Genomic DNA, 22,216 nt, shown 5'->3' on the forward strand with positions numbered 1-22,216 from the left:
TCTCACTCACTCTCCCACACCAAAGCCCACAGAGAAAATCAGTGATTTTAACATCACAGCACACAGGAGTTGTTGATCCACTGCTGCCTCCATCACTAACTTCTAATGTATTATTTTGTCAATTAAAATCCTTCATTTAGATTCACCTCAGTGACACAAAGTGACCACACGAGGCAGCAGAGGACCAGCAGCTCCTGTGTCCCCACGAGCTAAAATCACTGGTCTTCTCTATGGGCTTTGGTGTGGGAGAGTGAGTGGTTTACAAAAGTCTGTCTCACAGTGAGATTAAGACGTTCCCACAGTCATGCAATGTATATATCAAGTATATTTACTTGAATATCTACACCTCATGTGAGTCAGGTGACTCCGGCACAGTTGCTATGACGACTGGGGGATTATCAAACTGGAAAATAAAATCTAGTTTGTTTTTTATTGTTTTTGTTGTTTTTTTGTTGTTTTTCTGTGATTTTTCTCTTTTTTTCACGGCTTGTTTTTCAGGAAACGTCCTCGACGTTTGCCGCTGTGACACTTTTGAACTCGACCTGCGATCCCTTTGCTGCGGCTTCTCGCGTCAAGACCTCGGCTCTGCTCTGATCCGCTGGGTACGAGCTTTGCCGCCTCCGGGGCCGACGAGGTAATGGAAACAAGACACGAGACGAATGTGAAGCGCAAACGTCTCCACCATGCAGAAAAACACAAAGACAAACGCAGGAGGGAGGCATTAAAAGTTTATGTGATTCTGTTTAGACCACGTTTAAAGGGGAATGAGAGTCTGAGCAGAACTGGCACAGTTGAAATGTCATATTTTATAACACGATCACAGCTGCAGACACAAACAGAATATGGTGTTTGTTTGATTTTCTCTGCGGTTTGAGCGTCTGCAGCTGGTTATGATGACCTCAGAGAACAGGTAAATTTGGTATTTATTAGAAAATCAGTCAGGAAAGAGATTTAAGAAAGTGCTGATTTTGTATGTTCATGGAAATGACTCTGGATGAACACGTTCTGCAGGTGGAGACGCCGGACAGGATTATGGGGCTGACGCTGGATTTTTAATTTAGATGTCTAATAGAGACGTAACCTCTCCGTTCTCCTTGTGGCTAACGTTTGCTTTTTGCACCGCAAATGTCGACGCTTTACAAAAATAACAGATGCAAACTGCAATTACCAGAAAAAGTCACATTTATGAGAGTAAATAACAATAATCTGGCGTGTAGATCCACTGTCTTTACAGGAAGTCATAAAAAGAACATTTGCTATTGTCCTGGGAGACTCGACACATGTGCATCATCTTTGTTGTCGCCGTCGCTGCGTCCTGCAGGGAGTTTTTTCTTTCTAAGAACATCGGGACACAGAGGAGGAGGGGGCTGTTTTTTATTTACTTCCCCTGTCTTTAACAACTTATCTGTAAGGCCTTTTCACTAAACATCTGTCATCGGTGCAGATGCTGCAAATAACAACAACTTAAACGCTGTTCGTGCGTCCAGTCTGGATCGTTTCCACATGAGATCAAACGCGGAGGCAGAGACACGTTTAGTGTCATTGAATAACGAAGAGAGGGTGGGGGCGTGACATGCCCTCCGGTCGGCCACCAGGGGGCGAACCTGAGGTTGTTAATGTCATCCATCGTCCTATAAACACACGGCATACATGTGTAACACAGCACAAGTCAGAATTCATTCTTTCTTCTGTTGTTTATAGTAATTTATAGATTAGTATTAGAAAAGGTTTCAGTTTAATTTTCGCAGAGCACTAAAATGCCTGTCCAGGTATTTGACGAGTCGGGAAAACGTTCCAACTTGTCATTGACGCGAAAAGTGTCATCAGTGTAAATATGTATATATACATATACTGTATATATATATATGTAAATAGTAAATAAAAGTGGGCCTAGCATAGAACCCTGTGGTACACCCTTGACGATGGAGATTTAAAATGAAAAGTCTACATTTTAAAATATTACGGTCAAGCGGGTCAAAAGAAATATCTTTTAGCAGCATCCGCATTTCATTTTTTTTAACACTATATTTTAATCAAATGAACATAAAGCATCAGGTCATTTGACTGAGCCTTGTGGTGCACCTCTGACAATGGAGATTCCAATGTGTCATGAATGATGTATTTTTCTTGTGAATTCAGTAAAGTAAAGCATTTATATAGTATTTATAAGTATATAAGACTAAACTGTGCAGATATTCAGTGAGTTAGTCAAAAAGCTACAGCACAGCAGAACATGACGTGTCGTCAACCTCATCAAAAATAAACATTTTGACCCAGAATGTTGATATAAATAGTAAATAAAGGTGGGCCTCGTGTAGAGCCTTGTGGTGCACCTTTAACTGTGGACTTTTCCAATGTTAAAAAGTCAAACATCTTTTTAATAAAGGTCAAATGTGTCAAAATATTTCTCCTTTAACCATTAACCCTCAAGTAAAAAGCTCTAATCAGACGTCTAATGTTCATAAACACTGTCACGTCTGCGTTTTGTCGCGATACGTTCTGCTCTTGCTCTCTCTCTCTCTCTGTCCCTCTCCCTCTCTCTCTCTCTCTCTCTCCTGCTGAGCTTTATGTTCTCAGTGGGACACCAGTTCCATACGACCACTTTCTCTGAAATTTTAAAAGATCGAACATTTTGACACCAGATGCAGGAATTTACGACCCCATTAGATTTTCTTTGAAAATCCAATTTCGTCTCTGATTTAATGAAACTACCTAACAGACCTTAACTCTTTAATGTATGCTGACTGTACGTGTGTGTGTGTGTGTGTGTATGTGTACTGCAGGTGTCAGGTAAAGGCAACACACATCACATGAGTCATTGTCAGAGGTCAGAGGTCGCAGTTTTATGCACCTGCAGCGCCAGCAGTTGTTCACATTAATCATAAATCATCACAAACTGGAGTCAGAAGCTCACACCTGCAGCTTTGATGTCAGTTTCCACACGATCAGACACAGTCAAAGCCAAATCTCACAGAAATACACCAAAAAAAACACCACACATTTTAAACTTTATACATTTGAGTTTTTTTTTTTTTATTTAATGAACAACAAAGGAAAACAAAGAGGAAATGGAAAATAAGTTTCCTGTTGTGATTCGTGACGTTTGTCGAGATTTATCACATGATCGTCAGCCTCGGGTTATTTGAGTTACAGATGAAATGTTTTATTGTTTTAAAGTGGGCCTCACGTAGAGCCCTGTGGTATGCCTCTGACCATGGAGATTCAAATGTTAAAAAATCTACATTTACCAATATCAATAATGTTGCTTCCTCTCAATATTGTTAGAAATTCCAATGTTAAAAAGTAATTTTCATAATTTGTCAACCTGTTTCACACAAAGCGACATTTTTGTTTGTTTTCAAATGAGGGACCCACATTATAAAAGATGACTTACAAATGTGACACAAGCAAATTTGTAATAAAATTATTTTCAGGTGTTGAACAAATCTGAGCTTGTTGGTAAATTAATACAAACTTCATTTTATTTAAAACATATACACAAACATTGTGACTGAAAAGAAATCTGCTGTGTCGGTCCCCGGCCCAGTCTTTGGGAACCACTGCTTTACAGCATCGGAGAAAATAACAATATCTGTGATTAATTAATAATAAAAAAAACATAATCATTAAAACTTGATATCGATTGAGGGCCCACGTGTGGCCCCGCGGGTCATGGGTTTGAGACCATAAAGAGTTTTAAAGTTGTGTAAGTGCTTATGTAATCCTCAGGTATTTGGACCCTGCGGGAGAAGAAGACATCACCGTGTTTAAAATCAAAACGAGCCGAGTCATTGTCAGTTCTCCAGGGACAAGAGGTGATTTTCTTGGTTGTTTTTTTTTTCCCTCCGGGTTCATCTGAGGTGTTGTTTGATTTATTTTCCTCTTCCAGGCTCCAGAAAAGAGCAGCAGATGTTATCAGGCGAGATAAGACCTTCACACTCCCACCGACTCAGCGTCTGGACCGGTCCAGGTTTTTCCTCACTCATATAAAAGCTCTTCCTTCCTCTCACAGCGTGCAGAGGTTTTACACTCTCACACGTTTGCAAATGAAGACGTTTGGTTTTATGGTTTTTATCCCGAAGCCTGAAATTAAACTCTTGCTTTATTGATCTCTTTCTCGCAGAGAGACATCAGAACATACCGGAATGATTCAGTGATTTCTTCATGTTTAACTCTTAAGTTACAGCCAAGACGCCACGGCAGTTCTCCTCCAGTTCTCTAGTAGTTCTGTGTTTACACATGACACAAGAAATCTACTTAGAATTTCAAATTCTACTTAGAAATCTACTTATAGTTCCAAAATCTACATATAAATCTACTTAAAGTTACAAATTCTACTTAAAGTTCCAAATTTCTACTTATAAATCTACTTATAGTTCCAAAATCTACTTATAATTACTTATAATCCAAAATCTACTTATAAATCTACTTAAAGTTCCAAATTCTACTTAAAGTTCCATAATTCTTCTTAGAAATCTACTTATAGTTCCAAAATCTACATAGAAATCTACCTAAAGTTCCAAAATCTACATAGAAATCTACTTAAAGTTCCAAATTCTACTTATAAATCTTTGAAGTTACAAATTCTACTTAAAGTTCCAAATTTCTACTTATAAATCTACTTATAGTTCCAAAATCTACTTATAATTACTTATAATCCAAAATCTACTTATAAATCTACTTAAAGTTCCAAATTCTACTTAATTTCCAAAATTCTACTTAGAAATCTACTTATAGTTCCAAAATCTACATATAAATCTACTTAAAGTTCCAAATTCAAACTTAAAGTTCCAAATTTCTACTTATAAATCTACTTATAGTTCCAAAATCTACTTATAATTACTTATAATCCAAAATCTACTTATAAATCTACTTAAAGTTCCAAATTCTACTTAAAGTTCCATAATTCTTCTTAGAAATCTACTTATAGTTCCAAAATCTACATAGAAATCTACCTAAAGTTCCAAAATCTACATAGAAATCTACTTAAAGTTCCAAATTCTACTTAAAGTTCCAAAATTCTACTTATAAATCTACTTATAGTTCCAAAATCTACTTATAAATCTGCTTATAATTACTTATAATCCAAAATCTACTTATAGTTCCAAAATCTACTTATAAATCTGCTTATAATTACTTATAATCCAAAATCTACTTATAGTTCCAAAATCTACTTAGAAATCTACTTAAATTTCCAAAATCTACTTGTAAATCTACTTATAGTTCCAAAATATACTTATAATCTACTTAAAGTTCCAAAATCTACTTATAATTTTAAAATATACTTAAAGTTCCAAATTCTACTTAAAGTTCCAAACTCTACTAAGTTTCATAATCTACTTATAAATCTACTTACGTTTCCAACAATCTACTTATAGTTCCAAAATCTACTTATAAATCTACTTAAAGTTCTAAAATCTACTTATAATTCCAAAATATACTTAAAGTTCCAAATTCTACTTAAAGTTCCAAAATCCACTGATTCCACTGATTCAGTTTGACTGGCAACAACACGAGTCTATTATGTGTAAATAAATAACTGGAGTTGTTTCAAAGACCACAAAAACCACCACTGCCCATCTGCTAGCATGGAGGGGGCGGGGTTTATCACCGGGGGCGACGCAGATGTTGGTCTTCATGAACACAGATAAGCTGAGTCACAGAGTCAATAATGGTGATTGTTTGCGTTGTCTGGAATCTTCGTGGTATTGTTCTGGAACATCTGGCAACTGTTGGTCAAAGTCCACATGAGGACGGAATCAGGACTAATAGAGACATTTTTAAGAAATTTCATTTCATTATTAATCTTCTCCCAAACACATGTTGAGGTTAGAGAAACAAATGTCTGCATTTTCCCTTCATTTCATCCACATTAGCTCCACGTTATCTCATCTCACACTCAGACTTTCCGCCGGTGGGGAAACGCGATACGTTCGCCTCGTCAGATCGCTATCTGATCGCTATCTGATCGCTATCTGATCGTCTCGGGTTCCCGAGCGAGCGCCACCTGTGCCACACGTGGAGCTGAGTCAGCGAGTTGTTTGTTTGTTTTTTAAATAAAAACAACCTCAGAGTCTCAACTGGAAAAATTCTTTGTATAAATTCTCCCAGAAATCAGGTCTGTCATCGATGAGGAAAGGTCACATGAGTCACTGTGTGTGTGTGTGTTGTTTGAAACACAGAGGATGTGGTGATTTTCTCGTGTGTAAAAATCCTTTCATGGTGGAAAACACTTGACTTTCATGTAAAATTTTGTCGGTCTGTTACACGAGGATTTCCCGGCAGCTCGTTCCGTGACTCACCGTTTAAAAAAAAGAAGGAAACTCTGACCTCGTCTGTGGCCTGGAAAAGTTTGTCTGTTCTGAGGGGGGAAACAAAAATGGTCTAAATATAAGTCGCCTTTACTGTCAAAGTGTACAACATCAGATTATTAGGCGACGGTGACCCCGCGACCCTCGAGCTGTGACGCTGAGTGTGAGTGAGTTGACATAAAAGTCATAGGTTAGTATGTCGTCCAAATTTTGACAAAAAAGTCATTGGTTAGTATGTTGTCCAAATTTTGATAAAAGTCATACTATAGTAAGTCGTCCAAAATCACCAAAAAGAGTCATACTATAGTAGGTCGTCCAAAATCACATTTAAAAACATCATATTATAGTATGTTGTCCAAAATAACTCAAAAATGCATAGGTTAGTATGTCGTCCAAAATTTGACAAAAACTTCAGTTTACTATGTTGTCCAAATGTCACCATAATGTCATAGTTTAGTATGTCTTCCAAAATTTGACAAAAATGTCAATGTTTATTATGTCGTCCAAAATGAGACAAAAATGTCATAGTAGAGTATGTCTTCCAAAATCACCAAAAAAGGTCATAGTATAGTATGTCGTCCAAAATCACCAAAAAAAGTCACAGTATGTTGTCCAAAATAAACAAAAAATACAGAGAAATACTTAGAGTGAAGTGGCTAAACATGAGTGGAAGATGCTGGAATCGATCCCACTACCTCTTGCATGCTAAGCAAGCACTCTCCCATTTGAGCTAATCCCTCTGTTCCATTAAGAATTCAAACACATACATAGAGACACAACATCAGACAGTCATCAATACAAAGTAGTTCAGTCATATTTTCTAAACTAAATACATTTTTGTGAGTGATGGTGTTTTTTGTAAATGTGGTTAGTATGTCGTCGCCATTTTGATAAAAAAGTCATAGGTTAGTATGTTGTCCAAATTTTGACAAAAAGTCATAGATTAGTATGTCGTCCAAATTTTGACAAAAAAGTCATAGGTTAGTATGTCATCCAAATTTTGACAAAAAACTCATACTATAGTATGTCCAAATTTTGACAAAAGTCATAGGTTAATATGTCGTGTAAATTTTGTCAAAAAAGTCATACCATATTATGTCGTCCACAATTTGACGTTAAAGTCATAGGTTAGTTAGTATGTCGTCCAAATTTTGACAAAAAAGTCATAGGTTAGTATGTTGTCCAAATTTTGACAAAAAACTCATACTATAGTATGTTATCCAAAATCACTCAAAAAAGTCATAGTATAGTATGTCATCCAACATCACTCAAAAAAGTCATCGTCAGGTTAGTATGTCGTCCAAATTTTGACTAAAAAGTCATAGGTTAGTATGTCGTCCACATTTTGACTAAAAAGTCATAGTCAGGTTAGTATGTCGTCCAAATTTTGACTAAAAAGTCATAGGTTTATATGTCGTCCACATTTTGAAAAAAAAAATCACTCAAAAAAGGTCATAGTATAGTATGTCATCCAAGATCACTCAAAAAGTGAAGTGGCTAAACACAACTGGAGGATGCAGGTATTGATCCCTCTCCCTCACACGCTAAGTGAGCGCGCTACCATTTGAGCTAATCCCCCCTTGCATTGTTAATTTAAATGCAAACACACAGACACGACATCAGACAGTCATCAATACAACATAATTCAGTCATATTTTCTAAACTAAATACATTTTTGTGGTTGATGGTGTTTTTTGTAAATGAGACAAAAAACAAAAAATCTATTGATAACGATGACAAAACTGTGACTTTTTTTTGTGCACTACAATGTTCTTGATGTATTGATAAGCTGTTAAATGACAATGATTTTGCAGAATACTCCTGAGCTTGAACTGAGTCATACTTTATAAGTCACATTCTCTTTTTTTTAATACATTTACAAAATACAATTACAAAGAATCCCAACCTTGCTTGTAATGGGGTTTTGTAGTTCCAAGACAAGTGATCCAAAACATAATCAAGAAAATGTCATACCCAGTACTTTACAGAAGTAGCATGTTATTTACATACATTTTTCCTGCAGGCACATATGAGTGCGCTTTCGTGATTGGACCAGTCATGTACACAGCCAAGGCACAAATGAATGTTGCACTCTTGCCTGATGAGATCACAATGAAGATAAATCCTTTGATAGTCAACTGTGCCGAAAGCTCTAATGTTAGCATCAAGGCAACCATCGCAGACACCACAGAGACTTATGATGTTAATTGGCACTACTCAGTTTCAAAGCTGACTGACCTAAAGAACACAAGTAAGACAAGCCTACAGTACTTCTCAAATATGTCTGTCCCCTGTCCTTCTGCTGCACTAGATCATACTGATGATATTAACACAAACTTAAAGTCACAACATGGTAGTAGTATGACCACAAATCTAACCCTGACACTCGTTTTTATTGCAGCTTCTTCTGGGAACATTGACTATTCTGCCATGGCTCACATCAAGTGCGATCAACCAACTGAAGAACAATATGTCAGGATCACCTTCAAAAACAATGTGAATCAAGAAAAAAGTGAACAATACACTATCCCCATCATTTATGGTACCTAATAATGAAATAAATTGTTTATGATTGAACCTGTTTTGATTTCAAACGTAAAGCTGCAGTGGGCACAGTTGCTGGAAAAATAAATGAGTTGATTGTTGCGTTTAAATCCACAGGTTATTAACAATACGAATGCTTTTTACTCTTTATTTTACAAGGAAATTTGCCATCTTAGAAACTTTCTTTAATTTCAATTGCAATTATTGCATTGATGGTATGTAGAGTAGTGTTATTAGAACAGCTAATAAGAGCATCCCATCCTTTTCTAAACTCTAGATTGATAATGACAAAAATCTCCTGCCTACTGAACCTTAAAAGTTATCACTTTGCGGAAATACATTTCATACATTCATTTGCATTGTCATCTGTCAGATTATCTACTGACTCGTGTCCTGTTTTTACAGAGAATACAAAGGTTTGCAGCGACGACAACTCAGATGGAATTTGGCCAAAAACCCCAGATGGAACTACGGTGACTATTCATACTTGTGAAAATAATACAGTCGGCCATAAGACTCGCACTTGTAAGGGCAGGGAATGGCTGCCAGTTTTCAACTCCTGTGTGGACAAAAAGTTGTCCGAGGTTGTCTCAGAAGCAGAGGTGAGTATGGCAGTACAGCTCAGCACTACGTGACCTTAGAATAATACATTTGTGATTAAAGAGTAACTTTTTTCATATTTTTTCGTAATTTTCGTATTAGCTGGCTCTTCCCAGGGCTTGGAGTGTATATGCAGTACTGCACCAATAACTCCCTGCCCACTTTCTGTAGATTTTCAAAATCAGGCATTGGGCAGAGTCAGTCTCAGACCAGGGGTTTAGTTACTCTTTAAATTTGTTCCAAGATATAAAAACAGGAAAAAAAATGCTTGTCTATTTTTTTGCTGTTAAAAAAAATCTTTAGACTATTTCAATTCTTCTTTCGGCTTCTCCCTTTAGGGGCCACTTCAGATCTGCCTCCATCTTGTCATATCCCTTGTGTCCTCTTCTGTTACACCAAATGTCCTCCTTCACAACATCCATGAACCTTCTCTGTGGTCTTCTTCTTTTCCTCCTGCCCCGCAGCTCCATCTTCAGCATCCTTTGTCCAGTATAATCACTATCCCTCCTCTGTACGTGACCAAACTATCTCAACCTTACTTTATCTACAAAACATTCATCCTGAGCTGTCCCTCGAATATGTTAATTTCTAATCCTGTCCATCTTGGTCACTCCAAGCACAATTCTCAGCATCTTCAGCTCTCCCAACTCCAGTTCCACCTCATAGCTTGTCTCACTACCATCTTGTAGACCTTCCCTTCAGACTATTTTCAAATGCTCTCAGATAAATGATGGAACCTTACTATTTTGTGAAGTGGGGTTACCTGTATTTTGGTACACTGTAACTGTTCTATGTTTTTGTTTTTAGTACTTCGAAAAAGGAATGGGGGCTTCACAGGATTTGGCCAAAAATGTGTTTGAAGGGCTAAAAAACTTCTCTACTTCTGAAACCACTGAATCTACAGCTAATGTTATTGGTGTCATCAAAGTTCTAGATGTGATGGCCACTGCTTCAAAAACCTTTGCAATGACAGAGGAAATCCTGCCTGTAAGCCCCTAATGTTGTTATTGCAATACATACATAGTTCCATGAAGTCTTCTTAGCCTCGTTGTACTTTCCAAAGCTTCAGATCAGCAGTTCTTTTAAATCTCTTCAAAACAAATTAAAAGTATTTAATGGCACTCTGTTACACTGTCTTTGGGAACCATTCATACAAACCAGTATCTCAATTTTGATGAAACCACTGCTCATAACAAAAATGGATGTCAAATATCCCAAAGCTAATCAAAAGAGTCAAAGATTGGATGAACTTTAATAATCATTGTTTACTGCTTTATCCTCCACATGAGGGTCTTGGTTGCTAACATAGGTAGCGAAAGGCAGGGTACACCCTAAGAAGGTTGTCAGTCCATTGCAGGGTCAACACATAGAGACAAACAACCATTCACTTTCACACTAACACCTCCAGTCAGTTTGGACTGCATGTTTTTGGACTGTGGGAGGAAACCGGAGAACCTGGTGAATACCCACACACACATGCAAACTCAACACTCAAGGGCAGGATTCAAACCAGCGACCAGTGAGGCAACTGTGCGTGTAAATATAACAATAATCAAACAATATACAGTAAAATTATTCCTGTGGAAATACATGAAGGGGTTGGCTGAGAAAAGATTTAGAACATTTAACGATCTACCCACTGACGATATTTTATAGCCATGACATGAGCCGTGGACTGGTGCTGGGCTTGGGTTGCTTTGAGAAAATCGTAATTTATGCAAAACTAACGTTTTAAAGATGGTGTTATAATGTACTTTAGCGTTGATTTTCTTTTTTCTTTTTTTTGTTTCAGAACTTTGTTGAATCAGCAAGCAACATACTGGACAAAAATTGGCAAGGTGTCAATGATTCTTATATTCATACTATGTCATCACAATATCTCAAGTCTGTGGAGGGTCTGGTGAAGTATATCAAAGTGAAAAACACCAACAATGTCGCCACACCGAACATCAATTTTGAAGTGTGCTCGGGTAGTGACTGTAATCTGAAGGTGTTTGGCATCAACGTGACCCTGCACAATGGCACCAAAGTCGTGAAAACTGTTGGCTTGAAAAATCTAATTCACAAATTACCAAATAACTACCAGAATTCAGAACAACTCAGTGACAAAATAATCGTAGTCACACAAGAAGAAGAGAGTACATCGCCTTTCAAAATTACATTGGATTTCCCCAACAAGCCGCCAGGACACAGGAAACCATTGTGCGTCTACTGGGACACTGAAAAAGAGGATTGGTCAGAGGAAGGATGCACTGTTAAATCAAGTATTAATGGCAGCACACTCTGCGAATGCAACCACCTCACTGCATTCTCCATCCTCATGGGCAAAGGTAATACACCTGACCCCACCCTAGACATCATTACCTACACGGGCCTTGCTGTTTCCATCTGCTCCTTGATCATCTTCCTCATCATAGAGTATCTCGTGTGGTCTGCTCTGATCAAGAGTAATCTTTCACATTTCCGCCACACGGCCATGGTGAACATTGCCTCGTTCCGTTTGCTTGCTGACTGCAGTTTTTTGGCCTCCATCTATCCTGAAATTCTCACAGATGAATGGTGCCTTATTTTGACCATATGCAAGCACGTGTTTTACTTGGCCATGTTCAGCTGGATGCTGTGCTTGAGTGTGATGCTTGTCCACCAGATCATCTTTGTCTTCAGTCCACTAAGGAAAAGAGTCTTCATGTTCTTCTCCAGCATTGTAGGCTATGTTTGCCCAATTCTCATCGTGGGAACCAGCTATTTGTTTTGCAAATACACCAAAACAAAATACTATGAACCAGATAAATGCTGGCTAGTATATGACGGGCCTTTGCAGGGATCCATGTATGCTTTCCTCCTGCCTGTTGGAACTATTACTCTTACAAATCTGTTTTCCATGGTGGTTGTCATTCTCACTCTGATGAAGACTGCGGTGCCGGGTGGCAGCCAGAAACAGGACAAGGAGACAGCAAAAAGCATCTTCAAAGTGGTGCTCTATCTAACACCTGTTTTTGGAATAACATGGGCTTTCGGCTTCCTTCTGCGAGTATTAAACGAGGACCATCCTGCGTATCTGTTTGCGAATTACACTTTCACCATCCTCAATACCTTCCAGGTAAATTGAAACCACACACCACAACTCAATGTTGACATTAGCGATGCATCAAGCCAACTTGTCTGTCCTATTTGTAAACTGAGCTGCAGTTATACCTCATACAGTATATCAAATTAATTTCTGCTTGTCAACAACTCAAGAGGCACCAAGTCCTCAAATGCCTTTAACATCGTGACTTGGTCGTATTCAACACTTTTGCAACAAACATATCAAGACTTTTTGGACTCCCTGATGAAGGTTTCATGCAAAAACACGTCAGTGTTTGTTCTAAAAGGGTTGACTACGACCATGCCATGCCTTTCCATGACTGAGAAGATTGATGAGTTTGAAAGACGTGACCGTTAAAGCAGAACTATGCAGGATTTTGAGCCGAATTTAACAGCTTCGGAGTCATGTGATATGTATAATATAAATACTCTACTCTCTGTTAGTGGAAAACCAGCCTTGCAAGTTCAGGGCCTCAGAATCAGGGGGTCTCGCAAAGTCTCGGGCCTCACGGGAAACTCAAATCGCTTCACGGCACTGTACACACACACACACACACACACACACACAAGCCAGGTACCAGCTACATGATCAAGACAGTGAAAGAGTTTTTTCGACGTGGCAGAGCCAGTGAAAAACACTCAGATTATTTATTCAGACACAAAATGTTCACTTTGGATACACGCAGATTGAATATCATTGTACATAGTTCAACAGCTAAATGAAATTTGTGTTGAAAAATGAAAAGTGTTGCATATAAACACAGTTTGGAGCTAATGACACTTTTTCCCTGTAGGGCCTGTTCATTTTGATAACTGGATGTTTCACGGAGACAAAGGTGGGCTTCTCATGTCATTATGTTCACATATTAATTATGTTACACTAATTAACTACCTTTTGTATTGTTATCAACAGGTTAGAGAGGAACTGATTACTCTCATAACGGTAGGTTTGCCAAGAAGAGAAATGACATCATCGCATAATGGACATGCTCATCATCATGGTTTTGTTTCTACCCTCAGCGCAAAAAAAAGGTTCACAGCCAGAATCTGACTTCACACTCGTGCACAAAAACCAAATGAAGGCAAGAGGTCAGTATGATATGAATAGCATCATCGTCATTGGTGACATACTGTACTGCGTGTCGATCCTGAAACACTTGAACCTTTGCTGTAGAAGAGTTTAGGTGGAGGAGAGTTTGAACTGAACTGAATTTAAAATTTTGGATTCATGTATCCTTTACACTGGCATGGCTATTAAGTGTAAGGTTTTTCAATATCTTCTCTGCATTTCAGATGGTGTCGACATAGAGGACAATCCACATGTGCACAAATGTAGCTCCACCTGTAGCCTACAAGAAAACATGTCTGAGAGTTTGGTGTGTATTAGAATATAGTTCCTAGACCCTAACAAATAAGTAGATAGTTGTCTAATGAACATTTAATTGATGAATAAAACTCAGTAAATAGAGCAGTGATGTTTTTGTATGTTTTACACACTAATTGCAAGTGCTTAGTGGATAGAAATATAACAATAATAGGCGTAGTCAATTGTATTTACAAGGAAAGACTATAAATGTACAATATTTGACTTGAACTATAATCTGAATGATTTGTTTGTAGATCAACGACATGTATGTCCAGACATAAGAATAAAGGCAAGGACTGTAGAAGTGTTTTATTCTTCACATGTGTGTATGATTTAAATATCTCAGTCCAAACTTACATTTCTCATGATAAGAATTATTTAAGAAAACCACATATGATTGATTTTGTATTACAAATAAATGTGGGACATAAAAGTGTCATGGCTCGTGTTTTGATTCTCTATTATTTGCTGAATGGATTGGTTTTTAAAAGCGACCCTTCAATTATTTACATTTTTAGGAGGAGTGTGGGTCTAGATTTGGAAAATCACAATGAAAACGAGCAAAAAAGTTCTAATCTGAGGATGGACCATAGATAAGCCCAGGATATTATGCTCATACATGTATTTCCTTTCTGTAGCCAAGTTTACCGTGACTGAAAACAGAGGACAAACTCTCGAGTCACTTATCACTGAGCTCTCCTGATGACAGTGAAGATGGCCAGCGTCAGAATTACGGTCCCAGCTGCACCGCCAATCAGAGCTCCCAGAATGCCACTGTTCACGTTCGATTCCTGACACTTTTCGCCAGTGTAGTAGGTGGTTTGGCTTGCTGCGCACCTGAAAAAGCAGCGCAAAGAGCCAGCGTGAGTGATTTTATTGCATTCCTGCATGACAAAGAAGTGAATTTGATGCCAATGATGCCATGTTAGTAACTGCAACCACAGGAAGTTACTGCCCGTTGCCTCACAACCGCTCTGCAGGTACAGACACAGATCACGCACACAGCTTGCATTGTTTGTGTTCCTTTTAATAGACATCAAACTGGTTTAGTTAGCTTTGTCAGTGACAGTCACAGAGAGGGGGGATCTGATTATGAAACAGTAGCAGGACAAATGAGACAAAAGCAGGCTGAAACATGGTGATAAATATTTCCCAGTACAACAAAGAGTGAATCAGAGCTCTGCAGACCATACAGAGCTGTAGCCGGGGGGGTTACATTAAAACAATATTGAAATTATTGCCAAAGATACGTGTGACTACAGGCCTGTGCTGTTCAGCTGGAATGGAATAGACGGTATGAGGTTAGACACATGGAAATTGTATATACTGCTGATTCATTCATTCACTGTCTACCACATGTTCTTCACACATTCACACCCACGGGCAAATTTATAGTGTGTCCAATAGTGTTTACCCACTCACACATGGGGAGAACCTGCAAACTCCATGCAGTAAGGCCTTCATTTGGACCGGGGCTCAAAAACCCCGGACTTTCTGCTGAAGCGTTGTCCCACAGTACTGCTAATTTAAATGGAAAATCATTCATAAATTCACCCTGCTTTTTTTTTCATAAAATCATTAATTCATTCATTCATTCATTCATTAATGATTTTATGAAAAATTTAAAAAAAAATTCATTTCATATTCCTTATGTGTTCCTTCATCTATGATATTATTTGGTGTAGTCTGGCCCTCGGCCAGTATTTTTCATTTAGGCCCCCTCTGTGTTTGACTTTGACACCATTGTCAATGTTTCCATCATGGTACGGTTTGGTTTGGTACAGCAAGGTATGGTTTGCATTGGTAAAAGCTTAAATGAATAATGTGTAATGTATCTGTAACTTTTTATTTATTATCATTATTTTTACGATCCGCAAACTAATGCTAACGTTCAAACCACAGCCTGCTAAAACGTCCTCACAATGTTAACACTGGAGCACAGCGACGGTTTTGAGGTAGAGTTTGTCATCGTGACTAAATGACATGCGCACACACAAACCTGCATGAGGCCTTTCCTCCTCTTTCCACGCACGCGCCACCGTTAAAACAGGGGTTGGGGTGACAGGGGTCGGCGGCGCGTGCTTCTCTGTGTTTTGGAGTCTGCGCTTTCGCGTCCGTCTCACTGACTGGCCTCTCGTCTGCGATGTCGTCCACTGCCACAGCGGGTTTGACAGGCACCTCGCTTTTGATCAGGTGGGTTAAGTCTATCAGAACAAGAGGATGAAATATAATGATTTTTTAATCAAACAATGTCATGTGACGACGTACGTTGTGCAGTTGCACTGTATAAAGAATTCAATGAATCTGCGCTTCACCATTGAAGTCAGCAGTAATGATGAGGTCGTCGTTCTTGAGGAAGCTCCTTCTGTGCAGATGCTTGTGAGAGATGAACGTCCTCCAGCCATAGTCGTGGCTGCGGAAGCAGCGGCATTCCTCGTCCCACACTGTTTCTGAAGTGGCCGTGGGCCTGTTCCAGCGGGCGCTATCGTCTTGGGAGGAAGAGCAGAAAACACTTACTCATGGTTTATCCATCGTCCACCTGATCTTCATGTAACATCTTTACCACCTGTGGTTGAGATTCACTTCTGTGGTTGAGACATGAAAGCTCACTCTCTCTGAATACAAGTAAAAACAGATTCTAGCCCCTCTAGCCAAGTCTACATCATCTTATAAACGTAATTGCTGCCTTATCATGCTGTTATAGACGGCCTTTTCCAACTGGTGACTAAAGTTTGAGTTGCTTTGGAATCTGCTTACACCTTGTGCCAAAGTCCATACAAAAGATCAGCGGTTTTCCATGCAGCACAAGTCACTGCTGATCACCGCTGCTCATGGCTCATTGGAAGGTCTGATCATGGCACAGAATGCTGTTTTAATACTGAATTACATATTGAAATACACAACAACATTCATACTGTGCTGTAAAGCCATGGTTGTGCCTTTTTCAGTGGAATTTCACAGCTCGCTGTGACGTTGGGATGATGAGCAGTTTTCTTAAACCAACCTTTCTGTCTTGCTCATAAACCTTTTGTTTATTCTGTTCTGTGCCTGTGATGTCGACCTACCTGTGGTGAAGCTTCTTGTATTAGACATCCTCAGTTTGACATCAGGGTCCTGATCCATGGCAACGATGGTCACCTGTCTGTTTTGAGCTGGCCACTGCATCACTGCGTCATTTTCCCCACTGCAGAGGTGCATGGTAATGCCAACATAATCTGGGTAGTCTGGCGCTTTTGCGTGAACACTGATACCGAATGAGTAGCCCTCGAGGTTGTAGAAGCACTTGCTCCTGAGCTGAGCTCCTGTGGTGAGAGACCTGCTAAAATTGTGGATCTGCCAGACGGCACTGGGGCAACTGGTCTCTGTGAGAGTGATATCATCAATTAGGATGGCTCCCGAAGAGGTGGATGACCCTCTAATGCCTTGGAAGACATAGCGGAACTTGTCCGTCACCTTCAGAGTCACATGGGCTATTTTCCAAACGTCATTTCCATCACCTGAGAGACAGATAATGATGTATTTTAATGAGGGGAAAAAAAAAGAGAATAGTGTATTTAGATGTTTGGTGTAGGAACCACAAAATACCAATGATGGTGTGGATCTTCCTGACACGGCGCACAGTTCCTGTCCCATCATCCCTCCTGATCCATATGACCAGTTTGTCGCCGGCCGCTCCACTCATCTTGTAAAAGAACTGCAGGCACTGCTCGTCTCTTTTGGGGTAAAGAATGCGTGACTCTAGCAAGGCGCTGTTGCCAACCACACCAGAAGATGTGTCAAACTTCATGAAGTAGCCAGAATCTACAAAAGAGAAGGGGTTTAGGTAATGTTGCTTCCTGTCACTCTGTCATGTCATAATGGCACAGAACATACACTGTTAATGTTATTCATTTGATGTCAACTTTATGGGTAACTCTTTACTTGCTCTTACTCTTGCTTTTATTTTGAAGTCTGAATGTCAGCACTGTAAAACTTTGTACAAATATTTATGTTTGTGAAGATTCCCAGTCACCCAGGTCATGGTCATCTTCAGACATTAGCTGCTGTAGGCAACTGCCAACTTTTCTCAGGCAAGTCCAATTGTGTGACACAAGCTTTGTGAGTGTGTCCCTGTGATGGACTGGTGATTTACCCTGCCTTTCACTCTATATTAGCTGGGAGAAGATGGATGGATGGTGGGGTTTCTTTTTCAGTAAGTTTGATATGGCTCTGTTTACCAGTTAGAGAGAACTTTACCTCTGCAGCGGCCCACCAGGGTGTGGTCAGGATCAGCTGGACTGCTCAACGTCTGCACCCAGTCTGCGTTGTCGTGCTCATTCTGGATCATTCCACAGATGTTGATCAGCTCAAATGAGCACTGATCAAGGAGTGTGTGTGTGTTGGCTGCAAACAGACGGCTGCAAACAGTCAGCTTCATAGCTCAAAGCATCAGCTGTCGCTAACAGTGTCACCTTTTCTTAAAAAGTAAACTTCAATGATATATGAATTACACGAAAATACACGAAAACACAAATGACTTCATAGCGTTGGGAGTCTTTATCTTCCACATCTTCTGTTATAACTTCAGGTTCACACAAGGTCATGCTCACTGCTGATTAAGCATTATACTCTTTTGTGGGATTGTGAATTCTACTGGCAGCTGGTACATTATTGCCAAATACTAGAAGGTGTATCGAAATTAAGGCCCAAAAAAAAATACAAGCAATATGTACTCCCATTTGGAAGCCTCAAGTTCTGCGGTTTGACGGTCACCATGTCAGTTTTTGAAAACAGACATTGATTTCAACAAAGCACTTATTGGACAATAGTATATATACTATTGGATAATAGTAATATAGTTTCTTCTAAATGGAAACATTTACAAAATTTCAAAATTAACATCATGTTCTTATAAGGGGAACCTGGAACTAGCAATTGAAACCATTAACTCCTTAGGAAAATGTTTACTGACATCATAAATCTGAAGTAAATAAGAATAAATAAAAACTAGGCTCATTTTCCCATTTTCAAATTCGCCCCTTGGTGGGTATTCAATAAATTGTTACCTCCTGGTTGGACTCACTCTGCAAAGTCTAGTCTAAGGTTAACACATTAATCTATGCAGCTATCCTTTTAAGCTGATTGTGTTTGGAGAAACTCACTCAGAGAATAGTCACCTGTTCATAAAACACTGACCATGTACCTCATGTAACCTGACGGTAGAAAGCCAAATTTACACCAATTCACACCTGGAAGCACTTCATCTACAAAGACATAAATGTGGCCGTGGTACCCAAGTGACCATTGTTTACCGAGGTGACACTCACCACAGTCGTACATGCGGTTGAGCCGGGTGATGTCGACAGCACTGAAGTCCAGCCGCTGACCAATGATGTCATTAAAGTACGGGATGGTGGTGGTGATTGTGGGGATGCTTGCATTCTTGTTGAAAGACAGCGGCCTGTAGTGCATGATGGACTCATAGTCGTACGGTGTGTTCAGATCAGTGATGAAGTCATCTTCATACTTATTGAAATTGTGCTCCATGCCTGTGAACAGAGAGAGGAATGGTGGGTAGGTAGGTAGGTAGGTTTTTTGGACTGCATACATGTCACAGGCCAAAATTATCATTGTTGACTGTGAAATAAGCTTCGAACCGCCATCATCCAGACGAGGCTCCTGAATCACTTTGTGAAGGATAGTATGCAGTGATGTTAAGCTATTGTTTTTAATTAATTCAGTGAACAGCAGCAACTAGGTTTTTGGTTGCTTAGTAATGGTGACATAATACAACAGAAGCTGCCGCTATTGAAAAAACCTCACACTTCCATGTGTTTTCCCAAGGTCGTTTGCTATAACGGCCCCTAACGAGTGAAATAGGGCCCATTAATATGTGACAAAAACTAAGTGATTGGTTGGTGTATTGTGTTCAGCTGAGGAAATAAAGCCCATTTACACTCTTTGTATACGTCACAGGTGAGCTTACAATGATGGACAAAACGGAGCAATAATTATCACTGGAAGTCTGGGGGGTGGGGGTGGTACAGAGTCAATATTCCAATCAGTCAGGAAAATAAAGAATAAAAGTCTATATGGACATCTGAAAATAGCAGAATGTTTCCAAGAACACCTCTGTGAAATGGTTGATGACTGCAACTTGGCACTCGGCACTGCCCTCTAGAGGGAGTATTGCATAACGTCCATACCAGCTTGGGACGGTATATATGTATAAATGGGGAGTATTTCTGTGCGACTGTTTGAAACAAAGGTGAAATGCTTTGACCCACCTTCTATAATCTGGTCCCACCAGATTTTCACATAGTTCTCTCTGTCCGAGCGAGACTGCTCATGGTAAAAGCCCAGAGCATGAAGGAGCTCATGCTCCACGATGGCCTTAGTGTCACACCTCGCCCCAATGGAGACATTCTGTCCAATTTTATCATCGCCGACATACGACCAGCATCTGAATGGGTAAAATGGACATTTTTACGCCATAGCTTTACAATGTAATGAGTTGTTGAAAGCTCAGTAGTTCTCAATGTTTGGTCCTTAATTCCTCAAGTTTTAAGACTTAACAGTGTGGGCAGTAAAGTTGTGCAACAAGCAGAGAAGACTGAAGCTCACCCAGACAGCTTGGTGAAGGAAATGTAGGTGGACTCTCCCTCGTATGGCTTGAAATCCACGCAGGATCTCAAACGGTATTCCTCAAACGCCTGGAGGATCACACCTTTGGCATTCAGTTCTACAACAAGAGGATATAATTATCCAGTCAGTAAATGTTTTACCTATTCCTTAAATTTTTTCATGAGAGACAGTGTGCAGAGCCTACCTAAAGAATCAGTTAAGATGTAAGGGATTGGAAACTTCCACCGTCGTGTTTGGTCGAGGATTGCGTTCCTGCTGGGCTACAAGACACTGAACACTCTGAGAACATTTTCTTTTATATTCTTGACAAACATGATCTCTGTAGACATTATTGAATACTTACATTCCCAGCAATGTCTCCCTCAAACAGGTGATTTAAACCTTAAAATGTGAGAAACGACAAGGTTTTAGAAATTCTGATATGAAGTCAACAAAGTTCATTATCACAGACTTTAAGAGGCTTGAAGAGTTCTACCTCTGTTGATGTCAGGTATGTCGTCCCTAAGTTCACCTGCGTCTGCATCATCACCTGGAGGACACATGTTTTTGTTAGAGAGAAAGAGTGACAAACAAAAAGCTTCTTTTCTGTGTATGTGACCAATAAAGTGAAGGAGAACCAACCAGTAAATGTCGGCACAGCTTGCACCTAGCACACAACAAGAGATACTTTCAATCATTCACTGAGACTTTTTTTTTCTTCAAATTTATGGTTTGGAAAAACCCTTTAAATTGAAATATTTCAGAAAATTCTCTACCGTCAAAACCGCAAATAGGCCGATCAGTACAGCGGTCCCCCTCAAACTGTCTCCAGAGGCCATGTTGTTCTCCCTGTTGCCGCCGACAACTTGCCCATGAAGGCAGCTGCAGCTGAAGAGGAACTTTGATCAGGTTTATTGTGTTTAATGAGTAACATGCATTCCGCGCGTCGTCACTGTCACTCCTGAAGCTCACATGTTGTCATTTGCTCTGCAGAGACGAGCAATAAACTGTTGACCCTGTGCTCAGGCAACAGGGTCAACAACAAGGTTTTAAATCCGTGAAAAGATACGCGCTTTATTGGTCCTTAAAATGCCCTCGTGTTGCAATCAACATCAACAAAACATATTTATATGATACTAAATGAGACCTTTATCAAATTTGTATTGCACTGTGGTAAAGCTATTGTATTATAGCCTACACGTTTGTTTATGCTGTTATTGATGGTGACTGATTTTGTTTTACTGCTACATGCATCGATTTACTATGAGCAGTTGTTTTCAATCAGTTTTAAAGTGTAATCTATGGTATTATTGTTGGAAAGCCTCAAGTCCCCAGTGTCAGGTTCATAGTTCAGGGCTTTTTTTTAAAGTGTCAGAACTGACTGTGCTCTGTGGGCCCTCCCCCTAAACCGGGAACTAGCACGAGACATGGGCACCAACTCTTACTCCAAGCATGGCTGCCAGTGGGGACATCAAGAAAACACAAGGCTAACCTACGCTTGCTTAAGTGTATAATATCCCTTAAGAATAATCTCACCATTAGACAGCCTGGAAACAGAAGTTTGTCAACCACTCACTCTCCCACACCAAAGTCCTTGGATAAAATGTGTGATTTTATCTTGCTGGGGTTCACACACATGCATAGGTAATGTGATTGTATTATTCCAAATTATAGAATGGTTGAATTCAAAAAAGAAGAAGAGGTA

The 22,216-nt window shown here is 39.5% G+C and overlaps 2 protein-coding genes across 6 annotated transcripts; one reads left to right on the forward strand and one right to left on the reverse strand.

Moving 5' to 3' along the window:
* Window positions 1–8,037: 8,037 nt before the first annotated feature.
* Window positions 8,038–14,465, forward strand: adgrf3b (adhesion G protein-coupled receptor F3b). 4 transcript variants are annotated; one of them, XR_006362177.1, is made up of 5 exons: window positions 8,038–8,853; window positions 9,261–9,457; window positions 10,263–10,442; window positions 11,248–13,631; window positions 13,836–14,465. XR_006362177.1 is itself a non-coding variant. In XM_044049681.1 (5 exons), the coding sequence occupies exons 1-5, from the start codon at window positions 8,277–8,279 to the stop codon at window positions 12,562–12,564; spliced, it is 2,121 nt and encodes a 706-aa protein (XP_043905616.1). In that variant the 5' UTR covers window positions 8,039–8,276; the 3' UTR covers window positions 12,565–14,465. The 4 variants fall into 4 exon arrangements, 3 of the variants coding, with proteins under 3 accessions (XP_043905615.1, XP_043905616.1, XP_043905617.1); XM_044049681.1 differs by having other exon boundaries at window positions 8,039–8,562; window positions 8,713–8,853; window positions 11,248–14,465; XM_044049680.1 differs by having other exon boundaries at window positions 11,248–14,465.
* mep1a.2 (meprin A, alpha (PABA peptide hydrolase), tandem duplicate 2) lies at window positions 14,464–21,427 on the reverse strand. 2 transcript variants are annotated; one of them, XM_044049684.1, is made up of 14 exons: window positions 21,288–21,427; window positions 21,154–21,178; window positions 21,008–21,061; window positions 20,876–20,913; window positions 20,717–20,792; window positions 20,512–20,629; window positions 20,175–20,350; window positions 19,200–19,436; window positions 18,145–18,291; window positions 17,494–17,709; window positions 16,974–17,405; window positions 16,224–16,397; window positions 15,908–16,112; window positions 14,464–14,745 (listed from the first exon to the last, which is right to left on the reverse strand). In XM_044049684.1, the coding sequence occupies exons 1-14, from the start codon at window positions 21,348–21,350 to the stop codon at window positions 14,595–14,597; spliced, it is 2,112 nt and encodes a 703-aa protein (XP_043905619.1). In that variant the 5' UTR covers window positions 21,351–21,427; the 3' UTR covers window positions 14,464–14,594. The 2 variants fall into 2 exon arrangements, with proteins under 2 accessions (XP_043905619.1, XP_043905620.1); XM_044049685.1 differs by having other exon boundaries at window positions 19,215–19,436; window positions 21,288–21,425.
* Between the last annotated feature and the right edge of the window lie 789 nt (window positions 21,428–22,216).

This window comes from Solea senegalensis, linkage group LG17, assembly GCF_019176455.1.
Source record: "Solea senegalensis isolate Sse05_10M linkage group LG17, IFAPA_SoseM_1, whole genome shotgun sequence".
NCBI classification, from domain to species: domain Eukaryota; kingdom Metazoa; phylum Chordata; class Actinopteri; order Pleuronectiformes; family Soleidae; genus Solea; species Solea senegalensis.

Bases quoted from the DNA above. Each gene is read 5' to 3' on its own strand.
- adgrf3b (XM_044049680.1), top strand. From the start codon at position 8,277: ATGTCATACCCAGTACTTTACAGAAGTAGCATGTTATTTACATACATT. The intron at 9,458-10,262 runs GTGAGTATGGCA...TTTTGTTTTTAG, and splicing joins AGGTTGTCTCAGAAGCAGAG to TACTTCGAAAAAGGAATGGG. The intron at 10,443-11,247 runs GTAAGCCCCTAA...TTTTTGTTTCAG, and splicing joins TGACAGAGGAAATCCTGCCT to AACTTTGTTGAATCAGCAAG.
- mep1a.2 (XM_044049684.1), bottom strand. From the start codon at position 21,350: ATGGCCTCTGGAGACAGTTTGAGGGGGACCGCTGTACTGATCGGCCTA. The intron at 20,914-21,007 runs GTAGAACTCTTC...TCACATTTTAAG, and splicing joins CATACCTGACATCAACAGAG to GTTTAAATCACCTGTTTGAG. The intron at 19,437-20,174 runs GTGGGTCAAAGC...CTCTGTTCACAG, and splicing joins GTGGGACCAGATTATAGAAG to GCATGGAGCACAATTTCAAT.